Source organism: Pelobates fuscus, chromosome 3 (genome assembly GCF_036172605.1).
Source record: "Pelobates fuscus isolate aPelFus1 chromosome 3, aPelFus1.pri, whole genome shotgun sequence".
In the NCBI taxonomy this organism is placed as follows: Eukaryota; Metazoa; Chordata; class Amphibia; order Anura; family Pelobatidae; genus Pelobates; species Pelobates fuscus.
The window spans coordinates 77189634-77208899 of NC_086319.1; the positions used below are offsets into that span (position 1 = coordinate 77189634).

General features: G+C 41.1%; 1 protein-coding gene across 3 annotated transcripts in view; it reads left to right on the forward strand.

Annotated features, from left to right (window-relative positions):
* The first annotated feature begins 176 nt into the window (after positions 1-176).
* Positions 177-19266, forward strand: part of CDC25C (cell division cycle 25C) — a 51444-nt gene continuing 32354 nt past the window's right edge. For 2 of the 3 annotated variants that reach the window (XM_063445194.1, XM_063445195.1), the window contains exons 1-4: positions 177-434; positions 11824-12048; positions 15618-15709; positions 15936-15984. In XM_063445194.1, coding sequence (XP_063301264.1) covers positions 11855-12048; positions 15618-15709; positions 15936-15984 — 335 coding nt within the window. In that variant the 5' untranslated portion in view covers positions 177-434; positions 11824-11854. The remainder of the gene's footprint in view (positions 435-11823; positions 12049-15617; positions 15710-15935; positions 15985-19266) is intronic. The other variant, XM_063445196.1, reaches the window with a different exon arrangement.

Here is a 19266-nt window from a genome sequence, read left to right on the forward strand (position 1 = left end):
GTGAAACCTGGAAAGCAGCCACTTGTGTGTGGGCGTGGCCAGAGAGGAAACCCTGCTTATGACCGCAGCCTATCAGCAGTCAAAGCTCGGTGAAACGCACACAGCCAATCAGCGAGGCTGCTATTTTAAAAAAAAAAGCCGCCCAGTACGGCTTATCGCGTGCCTTCGCCTTGTCGGCTGCCATTTGGTTGGCAGAATCCCGCATGCTTAACCCGGATGCAGTTTTGTGATTGGTCAGTCTTCAAGGGCGGAAGATTTCAATTTTTTTTTTTTTTTTTTTTGGACTCGGTGTTGGGAGAGGACGGGGATATAGATCTGGCTTGGAGTGGTTATACACAGGGATGTACTGATATTAAAGATTAGCTTGATGCTTCGCCCCCACCCCCCAGCCTTGGGGTGAACTGAGCGCCCACATGTGAGACCTGGGTACACCTGTGAGTATTAACATAGAGCAAAATCAAACCACTTGTGTTTAATGGTAAATAAAGGCTTTCCAATGCTTCTATCAATATGATAACCAGACATTCTCTATGGGGAGGTAAATTTAAAGGGACAGTATCTCACAGTCCATAATGCGTTATTTAACAACTTTAGCTTAATGAAGCAGTTTTGGTGTGTAAAAAATGCCCCTGCAGTCTCCCTGCTCAGTTCTCAGTTAAACTAGATGATTTTGTTTCTGTCCATGCAGCCCTAGCCACACCTCCCCTGGCTGTGACTGACACAGTAGGCATGAAAACAAAAAGGCTCTTGCAGGTTATAGAAAGCTTAATTATAGAGCAGGAGATTAAAAAAATACAAATCTAGATTAGACAGACTGCAATAAAGGAAGTGTAAACATTAGATGTCTCTTTACAGGAAGTGTTTAGGAAGTTGGTGCAAGTCACATGCAGGGAGGTGTGACTAGGGTTCATAAACAAAGGGATTTAACTCCTGAATGGCAGAGAATTGAGTAGTGAGATCTATACACCAAAACTACTTGATTAAGCTCAAGTTGTTTTGGTGACTATAGTGTCCCTGTAAGTGTAGTGTCCCTACAACCCTTGAAGTTGTTTTGGTGGATCTAGTGTCCATTTAATGCATGGTATAACTACTAAAAATAAACAGTCACTTTTTTTTTTTTAAATATTACATTGCCATGTCCCAATGCCTTCTTTCTTAATTGGCCCCCTTTTCTCCCCCTGAAATGATGCCTTCTCAACTACAATTCCTTATGTATAACAAAGGGTGGAGCTTTAGTTGGCTCCACGGTCTGTGTCATAGGCATAAGGTCTGTATACTCGCCTTCCTCCAGTGCTGTTACGGATCCTTTCACGCAATTGCCAGAGTTAAAGGACCACAATAGGCACCCAGACCACTTCAGCTCAATTAAGTGGTCTGGGTGCCAGGTCCATCTAGGGTTAACCCTGCAGCTGTAAACATAGCAGTTTCAGAGAAACTGCTATGTTTACACTAGGGTCAATCCAGCCTCTAGTGGCTGTCTCATTGACAGCCGCTAAAGGTGCTTCCGCGCTTCTCACTGTGATTTTCAGAAATGCTTTCCTATGGACTGTTTGAATGCACGTGCGGCTCATGCTGCACATGCACATTCGGCGGATGACGTCGGAAGAGGGAGGAGGGTCCCCGGCACTGGAGAAAGGTAAGCGTTTAAGCCCTTCCTCACCCTTCAGCCCGGCGGGAGTGGGACCCTGAGGGTGGGGGGGACCTAAAGACCCTATAGTGCCAGGAAAACGAGTTTGTTTTCCTGGCACTATAGTGGTCCTTTAACATAAATCAGGTGGAGCTGCATCCGTGAGTTGGGCGTGATTTCACTCACATGCCCATCTATGTATACTTAGAAACCTGAAGATGGCATCGTCCTGAAATAAGATTTGAAAGGAACAGTAATGGCGGGATAAAGTTAAAGAAAGCTCTGGAGACCAAAAAAATATTTGGGGGGGGGGGGTTAAAGGATTAACAGATCCCTTGGCTAAAAGCTGAGGGATCCAAATTGTTCAAGATCTTTTTTAAAGGGTTATATCAAGCATCATAGCCATTACAGCCAGATCATTGGCTGGGAGTATCAGCTCATTGGTACTCTCAGCCAATGAGCTAACCTCTGCACTGCAGTTCTCAATTGCTCTAAAATGGTTTTACTACATACATGGAGGGTTGGACATAACTCCTGTGCTGTAGTGCAGGGCTTGACAAATTTGCTTTGGAACTAGGAGCCAGCTAAAAAAGGTAGGATCCAGGTTTTTTAAACTTACAAAGCTTTATTTTCAAAGAGACCCTATAGTCACCAGGACCACTACAGTTTAATGTAGTGGTTCTGATGTCTATAACCTATCCCTGCAGACTTTTCAATGTAAACACTGACTTTTCAGAGAAAAGGCAGTGTTTATATTGCCGCCTAGTGATACCTCTTGTGGCAGCAATGCTATGAGGAGATGCTGGTTGGCGCAGTGTTTTCAGCGCATGCGCAATAGCTTTTCAGTGCTTTCATATGGGAAAGCATTGGATTGGCAAAGATCATCATGCATGATTTTTAGCCATAGAGGCTTGGCCAGCCGTGGGGAGGCTAGTATGGCGTGGAAAAAAAGTTGAGTATAAACATTACTCCCCCGTGATCGCAGAGGGAGCTGGCCACCTAAATATAAACCCATACATTGAGACGGATCCAAACACACTGACAGACGCACAAACAAATTATTTGTTTTAATTCTATTCCACCCAGACTCCCTAACTTTGGGAGAGCTGGCATTGACCTGTTTTCCCTGCGGTCCAGTGGGTGGTTGGTTAGGGGACAGTGAAGGTGGGCTACTGGCTACGCGTTGTGTAGGTTGACGTCATATTCCGGCATCACTAAGCAGTGCACAAGGGAGCAGAGCAGGGAGATTACAGCTCCCTCGCCGTCAGCCTACAGAACGCACAGCCGGCCACCCGCATTCACTGTCCCATAGCCGCCTCAGATGGAATGTGCTCACAAATCTCAAGCGCCAGGACTAAATTGCTGGTCGCCATGGTGACCTGGCGCTTGGGATCAATTTCTGTTGTAGTGGTTATGGTGCTTGGAGATATCCTTTAACCCCTTCCCGACCTAGGACGCGCAGGGTACATCCGACAAAAAAAAGGCAGTTAATGTCCGCGGACGTACACTGCACGTCCGCTGTTAAAATGACCCGGGTACTAACCTGGACCGGCGATCCAGGTCCAGGGGGACTGCCCGAGATCCCAGCAGTCTCCCTGCTGCAGCTCTGGCCCTCCAGTGCCGCAATGGAAGTCTATGGAGCTGCCAGCAGGGGGACTGTCTGAGCAATCAGACAGTCCCCCAGGCACCTAAAATGTAAAAATAAATATATTGTAAAATAATTAAAGCATTTTATAATATATTATGCATATATATGATTGCATTATAAGTGTACTTTGAGACATATATCTCAAAATACACTTATAATGTAATCCTATATATGTATAATATATTATGCATATATAGGAAATAAAAATGTGTGTGTGTGTGTGTGTATATATATTGTATACACACACACATTCTATATGTAGAGTAATGTCTCACGAGTACAACAGTACCCCTCAAGTAAATTTTTTATGGTGATTTTGGAAAGTTACAGGGTCAAACATAAGATTTGCCAATTTCTGTTTTTGTAAATTGCTATTTGCCAGATTGGCTATGTTGCCTTTGAGATGGTATGGCAGGCCAGAAATGAAAATTAACCCCACCATGGCATACCGTCTGAAAAAGTAGACAACCCAGGGTATTTAAAATGGGGTATGTCCAGTCTTTTGTAGTAGCCACTTAGTCACAAACACTGGCCAAACTTAGCATTTATATTTGTTTGTGTGTGTGAAAAATGCAAAAAAAACTTAATGAAATAACTTTGGGCAGTGTTTTTATTTTTATTTTTACTGTGCATGCAAATATAACAAACAAGCTTGAGGTACCCCAACGGCAATCCTCAGGCACATTGTCACTCTTCACATTGGGGTATTCAAGAGCACATGCACAGTTCTATATTTAATAAAGGAGTTAAACAAGCTATCTACACGGTATAATGTTGTCTGGGTGTATTAGAGAAATACAAGAATAGGAAAACGGTTTAGCATAGCAGTGAAGCCACCGAGGCCCGTCACTCTGTCAGGACTGCATTTTAAGTTAAAGACATATAAATATAACAAAGGCTGGTTTAACTTGTCAAAACTAATATACACAATTATTGCGAGCAAGATAGGGTAGCTAGGCATGGTGGCTGTCACTAAACAGGAACATTGCATATTGGGGTATATTTATTTGAGTATGTGGCCCTGTATCCTGAGCAAATAACTGTTCTGCTCTGATCTAAGGTGGAACAGAATTCACAGATTCTCTCTCTGGTAACTAAGAAATCAATCAAGCTAGGGATAAGGACATAACATGGAGCAACAAAAGTAGCAGGCATCAGGGGAGCTCGTGAATTTGACAAGTTACTCCCTGGGTGACTGCATGTTTCACCCAATTACCAGACTTGGTAAGTGCTGCACTCTGCTAAGCTAGCCCTGGTTAGAGAGTGCAGTGTCAGCCGATACCAAGGCATGGAAATACTTGGAGGTGGCCCGGAGGCTGGCCCAGGCATGGGCTAAGAGTGGCCTTTCTCCTGCCCCTGGCCTTATTGAGGGTCTGCATCATGGTTCCACGGACCAGGGGGTCTCACAGTCGAGTCAGTCCTTCCTCTCCAGAAGGTGACGGAAGCTCTGAGTCGTCGGTCGCCGCTTGCGGTGTACGTGCTTCTGCCACTGTGGTAGATGCAGTGGGAGAAAGTCCCTGTTGGCTCTCAGCCCAGGTGGGCCTAGCGTGTGAGGCTTAGATGCTTGGTGGGTGGTTGTGCCAGATGGGGGCATACACAGTCCATCTCCTGCCTGCTTCTGTCTCCCAGTTGCTGCTGCTGCCGTTCGTGCCACCAGCTGCTCCCAGAACCGGGTGAAAATTTTGTCTAGATGCCTCAGCATTCGATCTAGTCCTTCCTCTCCAGAAGGTGACGGAAGCTCTGAGTCGTCGGTCGCCGCTTGCGGTGTACGTGCTTCTGCCACTGCGGTAGATGCAGTGGGAGAAAGTCCCTGTTGGCTCTCAGCCCAGGTGGGCCTAGCGTGTGAGGCTTAGATGCTTGGTGGGTGGTTGTGCCAGATGGGGGCATACACAGTCCATCTCCTGCCTGCTTCTGTCTCCCAGTTGCTGCTGCTGCCGTTCGTGCCACCAGCTGCTCCCAGAACCGGGTGAAAATTTTGTCTAGATACCTCAGCATTCGATCTAGTGTGGCGCACTCGTCTGGTTCTGTTGACTGTCGTTGAGGCTTGCAATATGAAAGGGGCGTCCGCCATTTTGAAACCGTGTTGGAACTCGGTACTGTGCAGTATTAGCTGCCTGTGTTCAGCCAGGTGAGTTGGGTCTTGGGAGGGGGAGAAGAGGAGGAGGAAGCGATTCACCGGGGTCGCAGCTTCAGCTTAAGAGCAAGGATAGCGGCCGTCTCCCCGTGACTCAGCTTCGTAAAGGCAGCAAGCCTTAAGTGGGTCGGTTTGGTGTCGTTTGAGCCCGGTAAAGGTAATACCGGTACACCGACCTCTCACGTGTAAGATCAGTGGAAGCTGCGGTCTGAATGCAGATTGCTAGGTAAGGCACCCTGATTTTGGTCGTCTCACACGGGGAGCACTGGCTGAGCATGTCTGGGCTGCCAGGCTACGCCCCTACTTTGTCCAGTGTTTGTGACTAAGTGGCTACTATAAAAAACTGTACATACCCTATTTGCAATACCTTGAGTTGTCTACTTTTGCAAAAGGTATGGCATCATGGGGGTAATTCTTATTCCTGGGCTACCATATGGTCTTACAGGCAATATAACCAATTTGGCAAATTTCAGTGAAAAAAATGAAATGGGCAAGCCTTATACTTGACCCTGTAACTTTCAAAAACACTGTAAAACTAATACATGGGGGTACTGTTATAATCGGGAGACAAAACTGATATGAGTGTTTCAAAAACGTATCCCAACAATGATATTGTCCGTGAAAGTGCTTATTGTGTGTGTTTTTAAAAATGCAAAAAACGTCACTTTCACGGACTATCATTGCTGTGATCTGTTTTGATTCCGAAACATTAATATTTATGTTCAGCGGAGTCTACAGAGTAAAACCATACTCCCTGTGTACAGGTTTTAGGGTGTTTTGGAAACAGGGTCAATATAGGGCTTGCTCATTTCAGTTTGCTGGGTCTTTTGAGACCATATGGTAGCCAAGGAATGTGAATTAACCCCATCATAGCATATAATTTGCAAATGTAGCCAACCAAGGGTATGTCCAGTTTTTTCTAGTAGCCACTTAGTCACAAACACTGGCCAAAGTTAGCGTTCATATTAGTTTTTTGCATTTTTCGTACACAAATATAAATGCTAACTTTGGCCAGTGTTTGTGGCTAAGTAATTACTACAAAAGACTGGACATACCCCATTTTGAATACCCTGGGCTGTCTACTTTTTCAAATTGTATGTCATGGTGGGGTTTATTTTCATTTCTGGGCTGCCATACTGTCTCAAAGGCAACAATCTGGCAAATAGCAATTTACAAAAAACTAAATTCGCAAATCTTATGTTTGAGTCTGTGTAACTTTCCAAATCACAATAAAACCTGTTCATGAGGGGGGTACTGTTGTACTCGTGAGACATTACTCTTCACAAATATGAGTGTTTTAGAGCAGTAAAATATAATCTACTGATATCATTGATGAAATGGCAGTTTGTGTAACAAATAGAACCGCTAATTTTGGCCAGGGTTTGTAACTAAGTGGCTATTAAAAAAAAAAAAATGGACATACCCCATTTTGAATACCGTGGTTGTCTACTTAAAAAAAAAAAAAAATTAAATTTCATTGGCCAGTTTCAAAAATGTCCCAAATAGAACATGGGTGCATGATGACCAGCTGTGCAAATTCCATGTTTGAAAACTGGAATGCGCACCCTCTAAATAAGGTCTTAGCCCCCAGAGAACCCGACACGCCTGTACATGGGTGGTATCACTGTACTCAGGAGATGCTGAACACATTCTTCAATTGCTATTAGTGATGTCCCGAACCGTTCGCCGGCGAACATAGCGTGTTCGCGGTCGCAAACACACAAGATGTTCGGTCCGCCCCCTATTCGTCATCATTGAGTAAACTTTGACCCTGTACCTCACAGTCAGCAGACACATTCCAGCCAATCAGCAGCAGACCCTCCCTCCCAGACCTTCCCACCTCCATGACGAATAGGGGGCGGACCAAACATCGCGCGTGTTCGCGACCGCGCTATGTTCGCCAGCGATCGGTTCCCGGCGAACTGTTCTGGACATCACTAATTGCTATGTGTGTCAAAAATATCACCATACATTTTTTTTTATTTGGCATAGATTGGTAAAATGGTTGCATGAAAAGAGTCAAAATACCCCAAGTTTATTACCTTAGGTTGTCTTCTTTGAAAAAATATACACATGTGAAGGGTTATTCAGGGATTCCTGACAGATATCAGTGTTACAATGTAACAGCGTAGCGTAGCTTTAATTTTGGGGGAAAAAAATGGTTTGGAAATAGCAAAGTAATACCAGTGCTTTGTGGAAATAGCAAAGTGCTACATTGCCCTATAACTTGCAAAAACATGTTAACATTGGGTATTTCTAAACTCAGGACAAAATTTAGAAACTATTTAGCACCATTGGTTTTTGGCGATTGTGGATGCGTAACAGATTTTGGGGGTCAAAGTTAGAAAGTGCTGTTTTTTTTTTTTTAAATGTTTCATCATATTTTATAATTTTCTTTATAGTAAATTCTATGATATGATGAAAATAATGGTATCTTTAGAAAGACCATTTAATGGCGAGAAAATCTGTATATAATGTGTGGGCACAGTAAATGAGTAAGAGGAAAATGACAGCTAAACACAAACACCGCAGAAATGTAAAAACAGCCCTGGTCACAAACGGTAAGTAAATTGAAAAGTGGTCTGGTCACTGAGGGGGTTAAAGGGACACTTAAGGCACCAAAACAACTTTAAAGAGGTTAAACCATTCTTTAAAGGTTTTTTTTGTTTTTTTTAAGGAGCCTCCCGCGTGGCTGAAGGGGTTAAAACCCTTTCAGCCACTTACCTGAATGCAGAGCATGAGGACGTCCAGTGTAAGATAACGGAAGGTCCGTTTGGATTCCGGAAGCACCACCAGTGGCTGTCTGGTTGACTGCCACTGAGGGCAGACGAACAGCTGCAATGTAAACATTTTCAGTTCTCTGGAACTGCAGTGTTTTACATTGCAGCACTAAATACAATAGGGACACAGCACCCAGACCACTTTCATGAGCTAAAGTGGTCTGGGTGCCTACAGTGTCCCTTTAATGATTTAACCCCAAAGTTGCCTCCAGTGGCGATGTCCACTTCCCCCAGGTGGCATCTGGCTTCTTAATCTTCAGATTCCGGAATCTTGGAGTACCGCTGGGCATAGTCGCTGCAGATTGGTCAGAAACAACTTTTCCAAGCCTGTTTTGTGAAAGGGGAGTCACTAGTTGGCTGAGTGTCAGTTGTCTGCTCTCAGCCAACCAGTGGTGGCATTTCGCGCTTCCTGAATCATAAAATTCAGAAGTCAGATGCCATCTGGGTGGAGGGGACATTGCCACTAGAGCAGCAGTTCCCAAACTGTGTGCCAGGGCACTGCGACATGCACACAGGGGTGCCGCGGAATATTTCCCCAGTGTTATGATTATAGCACCCGGGAAACACGACTGCTTTACAGGGAACCGGTCAAGTGCCCCTGTAATGACCGGGCCCCTGTAATGTCGGCCGGCTGGGAAGAAGTGACAGCCTGTCACTTCCTCCCAGCATCCTGCAGGGAGGCAGCTGCAGCATGAGGGGAGAGGAGCAAGAAGAGCTCCAGACCCCTCACTCCCACAGCAGCAGGACTCCAAGCCACCCTCCTGGCACATAAGGTAAACTGACAGGAGGATGGCTGGAGATATATAAATAATGTTTTAATTTGTTTTTAAATCTCGTGTGTATGAATGTTTGTTTTTATATGCATCCATGTGTGTATGTCTGTATGTGCATACATACAAACAGTCAAACATCAGCACAACATACAAGCACACTCCTGGAATCTAACATACCAGTGCACTCACACAAAAAAATATACAAACACACCCCTTCACTCAAAACACAAATACTTCACACAAATGTACATCTGTATTTAAAAGTGAACATTACATTCAGACACACCCCTGTATTAAAACACAAATGTATACAAGTACCCCTTTAAACACTTATACTATAGTGCCACTATAGCGGCAGCACTGTACAGATATACAACCTAGAAATTTTGACTTGAGGTGCCTTGGAAAATTACTGAAATAGTAAGGGTGCATTGAACCTGATAAGTTTGGGAACCACTGCGCTAGAGGCAAATTTGGGGTTAAACCGTTTGAGACCAGTTTAACGCTTTGAGTCCTCCAGGGCTTCCTGGCACTATAACAACTTAATTTAGATGAAGTTGTTTTGGTGCCTGCAGTGTCACTTTAACATCATTATCTCAATGACGCTATGGGGCCTGCAATTCCTGGGTGCCATCTTACCTTACAGCATGCAGCTGATGCTCTCAGTCAATCACTCGCTGCAAAGCCAATACTTCTCTATTCTCATAGAAGCCAAGTAGAGATGTGAGGATGTGGTGTGACGGACAGATGACAGAAGTTTGGTGTTAAAATCATTCAAAAACGGTTTAATGCTGTAAGGAAGGATAGTGCCAAGGTATTTCTTGCTACATAGCCGCTTGAAGTTACACTCCGAAACCACTACAGCATTACACCAAGTCAGAATGTTTTGTGAATAAACCCCTTAATTACCTTAAAGTGCATCCGTCCCAGTCTGAGGTCTGTGCATATCTGGGAAAGACTGCAATGGTGAAATCTCTGCTGGAGATTCAGTGGCAGGAGTTTTACTTGCGTGAACCTGTCCCACACATGCGCCGCCATCCTCTTCCGTTTGCTCATCTTCACATTCTGGTGCTTCAACTGCCAGGAGCCGACATCCTCCATACAAAGCGCTTAATAATTCCATAGAGCCGTCAGAAATGCTGAATTTTGTCAGGCGGAATAAAAATACTGAAACAAAGTACTCCTAAATTTGTCTCCGTATATCTTTTGGCTGGGCTGGAATTTCCATTAAATTTCAACACAGTCAAGCTGTGTATTTTGTAATACAAATTTTGGAGATGGGGTGGGTGTCAGTGCTGCTTTAAAATGTATTCGGAGCATCTCTGTTGAATAGTAATTGTATCTCTGCCTTTTGTAGTATTTTTTACTACTGGCCCTTTAAGAAGAAACCATTTGCCATCTAAAGAATGGTTAATCTTTCTTTGCTTAGGGTCATTCATGATCTTTTGGATGTGCTGATTAGCAGTATACTCTGCAGTTGAAGGTGTGCCTTGACACACACAATACATTGATCAAACAAATGTACAGAGCTATTTACTAAAACAGCTAAAGAATTTATAGCTGCTTAAGATCACATCACACAGTAATAGCATTCTTTTAAAGCGTTTAGTGTGTGCAATTTGTCAGTGTGCATTGCAATAGTAGGGGTCCACCCATTCTTATTCATAAAATATAAGCATGTTTTACTTGTTTGCTGAACTTTTACACTAGTCAGACTGGTGTTCATTTCTCACGGACTACGTAAATATATTTTAACTATCTGCTAATGTAATCCAGCAACCTTGCGGTCTGCTGGTTTTGCACTGAACAATTTGTTCAGTATATTGTAAGATCTAAGCATTCACTTGCTGGCAGATTGCCCCAATCATCTGACCATGCATCCCCATGGGTGTAAAAATCTAAAAAAAATCTGCTTGTCAAAGGGACCAAAGTGTTAGCCCAATCGACTTGCTAATCTTCTTGTCTTGACATTAATAATTCAAATTAGAAAGTTTGGTTAACCTGTTTAGACAAGGCAGAATTATCCACTAAACTCAGAATTTTCACAAGTTAAAGAGTTACTCCAACCTTTTGTCACTGTTTTGCTGCTTTAGGCATTGTTAAAGGAACACTATAGGGTCAGGGACACAAACATGTATGCTACTGGCTATGCCCCTGATCTACCTGCTTGACTGACATCATCAGAAGTGGTGTTCTGAGTCAATCACAATGATTTCTCATAGTAAAGCATTGGATTGGCTGAGCTTGTCAAGGAGGCAGATCAAGGGAAGAGCCAGCACAAGCCAAACACAGCCCTGACCAATCAGCATCTCCTCATGAAAATGCATTGAATCATCTATGAGAAAAGTTCAGTGTATGCATGCAGAGGGTGGAGACACTGAATATATGCTGTCAGGGATACAAGTGTGAGGTCAGACCTTGGTAATCGCTTCTCACAATTCTGGAGCTCTGTGCTTGAGTGCATGCTGGGAATCCCGGTGGCTGGGCTCTCACTCTCTGGAGAGTGCTGGAACATGATAAATCAATTACTGAGACTGAAAAAATGAGAGGTTGAGATGTCACTCTTGTCAAAGGCAAAAAGAATACAAAATGCATGTCCTCACTATAATGTTCATTTAATGTTTGAGTAGCCTAATGCTCACAATAGATTTGGACCCCAAGAAGAAAACCTCACATTTCTATCCACTTGGTCACTGAATAGGTTGGCATGTTACATGGATTTTGGTACAAATGAAACCTTGCTAGCTTACCTGGTTATATGATCAAATATTAGTCTGTTTTTTAACTTTTTATTTTGATTAATTACTTTTCATGTTTTAAGATGTGTGTGTGAAATATTCCTTTTTCTTGCTGCTTTTCAGGGCAACCCCAAACTTCGAAAAATTTGAAGTCATGGCAGAGTCTCGCTCTGTGGTGCCAGATGGGTCCTCAAAACCGTCATCAAGTCTGACCTACCGTACAAATTGTCGTATGATACTTAACCTGCTGAGAGACAAAGACTCCTCCTTGGTTTTCTCACCAGAGCAGCCACTGACACCAGTTACTGACCTCGCTGTTGGCTTCAGTAACCTGAGCACGTTTAGTGGGTACTTATCAAAGATGTTAAAATTATTTGTGTGAGCATGTATTGCGTGACAATCTTTTAAAGTGTATATTCAGTTAAAGGGACACTATAGGCATCCAGATAACTTCAACTAATTGTATTGGTGTGGGTGCATATTCCCAGGTTCTTTAACCCTGAAAAGATAATTATTGCAGTTTTTAATTAACTTCAGTAATTATCGTTATGGGTTTACTTCACCTCTAGTGGCTGTCATCCAGCCCAGAGTTCCAGGCTGGCTAATTTCAATTCTCTGCAAACTTAATTTGGTTTAGTTTATTTTTTTGCTTGCACTGAATGAAATTCATTGGCTGAAAGCGATCTGTAAACACTGTCATTCAATGAATGGTAACTGCGTCCGGCTATGCAGAAACCTGAAACGTGTCACTGAGTTAGAGCGGAGCCTCAAACTCTGGGGGAGGTCCAGTTATGAGGGCAAACTGTTACTAAATAACTTGCCCCATTACCAGATAACTGCTGGACCAGCATACTGCTGACATCCTAAACATTACAGATCACAATGGGAGGTTAATGTTATCAGTAATGTCTTTACTCAACAAAGTGAACTAGTTTTTTAATGTTTTATTAGTCATAAAGCTGTCTTTGTAAAACAGTGATTTATAGGGAAACGGAAGTTGTTGGGTTGGAAATTCTCTGGCTATGGTGTAGTCATAAATTATCTTTATTTTTTGCCTGAAGTTTGCAATTCAGCTTTCAATTCCTTTTTATTTTTTGTATTTTTTTTTAAAGTAAAAAATTTACAATTTAGCAGAAAGGGCAGTGAAATGATCATTAGTAGCTTTTTTGCTACTGTGGGAATTTCCAGTACATATCGAAATTGGTGCTTGAACAGGATATTGCTGGGTGTTTTCATAACTGGTTCAGTTTAGAAATCAATAATTATAGTATGTAGGTGCACGTAAAGGGAAACTATAGGCTAGGAATACAAAGTTGTATTACTTGCACTATAGTGCCCCTTTGCTCACGCACACCTCTGTGCTGGGTCAGGATCTGCCATCTCTCCTTCATCACTGACGTTGGGGACCTAATGTGCACGCACGGCGATAACCCCCGATCGCATCAGGAGAACCCCATAGGAAAGCATTGACTTTAATGCTTTAATATGAGGTTTTAGAAGATGCTTAACCCCTTAAGGACCAAACTTCTGGAATAAAAGGGAATCATGACATGTCACACATGTCATGTGTTCTTAAGGGGTTAAAGGACCACTATAGACACCAAGACCTCTTCAGCTCAATGAAGTGGTCTGGGTGCCAGGTCCATCTAGGGTTAACCCTGCAGCTGATAACATAGCAGTTTCAGAGAAACTGCTATGTTTACACAAGGGTTAATCCAGCCTCTAGTGGCTGTCTCACGGACATTAAGAAATGCTTTTCTATGGACTGATTTAATGCGCACGCGGCTCTTGCCGCACATTCGCATTCAGCGCTGATGTCGGAAGAGGGAGGAGAGTTCCCCAGCGCCGAGGGAGCCCAGCACTGGAGAAAGGTAAGAGTTTAACCCCTTCAGCCCGGCGGGAGGGGGGCCATGAGGATGGGGGGACCTAAAGACCCTATAGTGCCAGGAAAACTAGTTTCTTTTCCTGGCACTATAGTGGTCTTTTAATGTACTCATACAGAGTGTGAGGGTGTTCAGGGTCAGGTGACCAAAGGTCGCTTAACTCCGTAAGGACTGCAGACTTATTGGGTTCGTCTGACAAAAACGGTCCTTAAAGGATCACTATAGGGTCAGGAACACAAATCTGTATTCCTGACCCTATGGTGTTTAACTCACCATATAGGTGGCTTACCCGCCTATGAAAGTTTAAAACTCTCCTTATTTCCAATGCCGTGTGAGTCTGCCAGCGCTTGCGCTGCCCCCTTTGTGACCTCATCAAAATGGACGATTTTTAGCCAATCCAATGCTTTCCCATAGGGAAAGTGTTGGATTGGCTAAAATGGTCACGGAGGCGGGGCCAAAGGCCATTTTTGCCAATCAGGACCTCCTCATAGAGATGCATTGAATCAATGCATCTCAATGAGGATAATTCATCATCTCCATGCTGAACGGCAGGGCTGCTTACTGTGCAGCCCTGAGCCAGGAAGGCCCTCCAGTGGCCATCTGAAGAGTGGCCACTTGGAGGTGTTCCTATGGGCAATGTAAACACTGCCTTTTCTCTGAAAAGGCAGTGTTTACATGAAAATGCCTGATGGGAGCTATTATACTCACCAGAACAACTACATTAAGCTGTAGTTCTGGTGACTATAGTGTTCCACGTTTTAAAATTGGAATGCACACCCTCCAAATAAGGTCTTTTAGCCCCCAGAGAACCCAACACACCTATATATATATATATATATATATATATATATATATATATATATATATATATATATATATATATATATATATATATATATATATATATATATATATATAGGTGGTATCACTATACTCAGGAGATGTCGCTGAACACATATTGGCAGTAGCCCTTAACGTTCTCAGTACATGTATTCTTAAATTGCTATGTGTCGAAAAAATCACAAATTATTTTATTTGTTTTAAATTTGGCATAGATTGGTGGTAAAATGGTTGCATGAAAAGAGTCAAAATACCCCAGTAAATGTAAAGTAGTTTAATACCTTAGGTTGTCTTCTTTAAAAAAAAAAAAAAAGAAAAAAAAAATATATATATATATATAAATATATATGTGTGTATGTGTATGTATGTATGTATATGTATGTGGAGGGTTATTGAGGGATTCCTGACAGATATCAGTGTTACACTGTAACTTGTGTTAATTTTGGAAAAAAAATGGTTTGGAAAAGGCAAAGTGCTACTTGTACTTATAGCCCTATAACTTGCAAAAAAAGCTAACATGTTAACATTGGGTATTTCTAAACTCAGGACAAAATTTAGAAACTATTTAGCACAGGTTTTTGTTTTTTTTGGCAATCGTAGATGCGCAACAGATTTTAGGGGTCAAAATGAGAAAAGGTGTATTTTTAAAAAAAATATATATATTTTTATTATAGTAAATTATATGATGAAAATCAGGGTACCTTTAGAAAGACCATTTAATGGCGAAAAAAACTGTTTTTAATATGTATGGGTCCAGTAAATGAGTAAGAGAAAAATTACAGCTAAACACAAACACCTTAGAAATGTAAAAACAGCCCTGGTCCTTAACGGTAAGAAAATTTTGAGAGAATTTTAAAACGGTCTGGTCACTAAGGGGTTAACGACCCAGAAACACCTCCAGTTGCCTCTAGAGGTGAAGTTAATTATGCAAAGTACTTATTGCAGTTTCTCAATAACTGCAGTAATTACAATTGCATGGTTAAACTGACAGGGACAGTGCACCCAGACCACTTCAATAGTCTGAGTGTCCTTATAGTGTCCCTTTAAAGAGATCGTGTTAAACTATGGTGGAAACCCCCACATATTCCAAAAAGGCCTCATGCATGAGAAAAGACTTGCAAACTATAAATTTTTAATTGGTGTTTATTTAAATTACCTGTATAATATTTTATTTTTTTTCCTCCAACTTTGCAGTGAGACTCCCAAGCGCTGCCTTGACTTGTCCAATCTGAGCAGCGATGAAGTCAGCCTTCAGGCTTTAGAGTCTCCTGACAAAACAGCAGCAGGTAATGTAGGCCTAAGAAATGGTACACTCCCCCTCTTTAGCCAACATAAATATGACCTTATTATCCACCATAGAATCTTGCTGTCATATGTATTGCACCACAGCGCTGAGTGGTTATTCCCTCCATTAAATCTCAAGTGCAGCCCTTTTCTTGTTTTGTTTGTGTATATTTTGTCTTCACGTGAACCCAGTTAGTTCTTACTCTCTCATACTTTCTTTTTATACAGGTAAAGGGGATTCTCCAAAGTCGCAATGTGTCCAGGTATTGGATAACTTGTAAGTACTCCATGTCTTTACCAGTCTTTTCGTTTTTAATTGTTGGAATAAGGGACTGGGTTTTAGTAGCCTGCACTTAATCCTTCTAAACCCTAAAATCTTGGATGCCTTATATCCAAGCCATCTTTTACAATAATAGAAAATGTGTTCAACTGTGAGGTATGAAAAACCGACCCCAGTTAAAGTGGTGGAGCGCCTAAAGTGTAATTACTCACCCACCAAGGGCTGATATAAGACGTGAGGGGGAAAATAGAAAATATAATGTAGTATATCAAAGATGGTCAGATGGGATAATGAGGTGATTGAGTTCACTCACATGGTTCTGAACCTCATTAGGACAGGCTCAGATCACTCTGGCAGGCGTGTATTAGGGGTCACAAACCCTCTAGATTATGTATCTTGATATTCCTTGTAACAAAATAATTGAAACCAGTATCTGGTGTAGTATGTTGAATTGTGAAACCTATAAATAAATAAACGCTCAGCTGAGTTAGAGCCTATGAACTTGGCTCTAAGTGTGACAGCTTGAGTGTCGAATAGGGGACACAAACCCTTCTTTAGTTGCTGGAACAACTGGATCTGGAGCCCACAGAAAAAGTAAGTTGGTAATAACAAAAAGTATTCACACCACTGGAGAACCACTCCAGATGTGAGTACTTACTGGAAATCTAACTGAATAATATAGTATTGATTAAAGTATAATGAAATAGTGTCAATGTATTGATTAATGTATTGATAAATAATTGATTGATCGTTTCTGACCTCTTACTGGGGAATATGACTATACATTGACATTCGATACTATATTATTCAGTTAGATTTCCAGTTAGTACTCACACATCTGGAGTGGTTCTCCAGTGGTGTGAATACTTTTTGTTACTTTAGAAATAGGGGTTAAGTCCCAAATGACACCCCTGGAGTGTCAATAAAGGTGTATGGTCTACGGAGTGGGTGGACTTGTCCTATCCGTAGATTTATCTTTTCTTTTAAGTTGGTAATAAGATTTATCTAAATTTAAAACACTAGAATATATATAAAAAAACAAAGTGCATAACAATAATGTAGAAGTGAATCCTGTGGATAATCCCGAGACACGTTTTGTCGTGTCTCCTTCCTCAATCGGTATATAGTTCCAGTTGTCCAGCCTTCTTTTTAAATCCACAGGGAGGTCCTTATTGGATAATTTTTCTGCGGTTTGAACCAGCCGCTATTTTTTCTGATGATGTAATCCAATCTGGCTTGATTTGCCAGTTCCGTCCACCGGAAGTGACGTATCATTCCTACTCGTCACGTCTGTAGTTGATTCTGCAGATGCCATGTTACTGAATGCCAAAAAGTCCTAACAGCATATTGTGACCTCTCCCGTAAGGTGGTAATGAGCAAGATGAAAACAATATTAAAAAATGTTAGCATATCATAAAATTGTATACATTAGTAACTTTCATACAAGTAATATTTTAAAATGCATACATTACAAAGTACAGTACAATTATAAAACCGTGTAGTTGAAAAACACGTAAGGAATTGTATGAAATGGTGATAAAGGGAATAGATATATAGAAAAATGAATTAAAATGAGTAAAAATGGCAAATGGAAAAAACAATGTGAAGGGACATAAAAAGATTAAACTAGTGAAAAGGGGATATATCCTTCAAAAGAATAAAAGATTATAAAAAAATGGCAGAGTTCAAAGTTACTATTCAACCCATGAATAGCATTGTATTTAGGTTGAAGATCCACCTCCTTTCCATTTGACATATTCACTGTATCAAATCTTCCCCCCTCCAATTTGGTTTCATTCTTTGTATGCCCATAAATTGGAGGTTACTTAGATTTCTATTATGTATTTTTGAAAAGTGTAGTGAGAGGCTGTGTTTCTCAAAACCATTCTTGATGTTCCTGATGGGTTCTTGGATGCGTACATGCAAGGGACGAATGGTTCGACCAACATAAGAGACCACATGGGCTTATGATAACCTACATAACTTTTTTTTTTTTTTGGAGTGACATGTAATTAGTTCATTTATTTAGAAAATTTGTTCAGAATTTTGTGGGTGATTAAGATTTTTTTATATTTCTTTTCTTATTCAGCGTATTTTTGCACGCTCCACAGGTTCCACAACCAAAAAAGCCTTTTGATTAATAAAAAAAAAAGTATATTCTTTCTCCTTTATGTGGTTATGGACCAGAGTGCTGATTAAGCTAGGAACTACTCTATATGCAAAAGTTGTTTTTTCCGAAAGTATAGTGCTTAACGTATTGTCATTTAAAAAAAAATAAAAAAAATTGGCCAATTCAAAATCCTTTTCACCTGTTTATTTTTACAATTAAAATCACATATAAAAACTGGTTCGTTCCTATTCTCAGTTATATTTTATCTTTATAGTTTATTTGAGGACCTATCTTCTAATTTCACTTTTTCATAGGCTTTATTTAATAATTCATCTTTATATCCCTTTTCCTTAAAGTCATGTAAACAGAATATTCAAGGATATAATCTTTCAATGTAGGGTAATAACTGCTTGATCCAAGGATAAATCTGACTGCCATTCTGGGGTCAAGAAGGAATTTTTTTCCTAGCTTGTTGCAAAATTGGAAGTGCTTCAAACTGGGTTTTTTATTTTTTTTCCTTCTTTTGGATCAACAGCAAAAAACACATGTGAGGAAGGCTGAACTTGATGGACGCAAGTCTCTTTTCAGCTATGTAACTATGTATTTTCTGTGCTTGATCTTGGAACATTAATTCATCAGTATAGTTACATCGAACCCTAAGAAGTTATGCTTTAGGGGCATTGAGCAGCCAAGGGGAAAAATTACAACAGTTTTCTTGTATGTAACTGTTGACGTCCACTTTTTTTAAAAGAACGTATTGGTTTTTAAGGTTCCGTTATCTACATAGATATTGAGGTCTAAAAAATTGACTTGAGTTTTACTGTAGTTCATAACAATTGTGATTTTGATAGAGGTGGGTTGAAAATGACTGTAAAGATGCTTCATTACCCCTCCAAATAAAAAACAAATCATCCATATATCTGTGATGGGTCACAAGGTTCGCCTCCCATCTACTGTCTCTATAAATAATTTTGTGTTCCCAATGAGACATGAAGAGGTTAGCGCATGCCCATTTTATTGTCACATACTTAAAGATAAAAGTTGTTACCAAACCAAAGAGTTATGATGCAATATCCAGTTAATTCCCTCAATGATAACCTCAATTTGATCTGGGTGAAACTTCTTGGATTTTACTAAAAATTCTATTGTTGCTGAGCAACCTCTGCAAT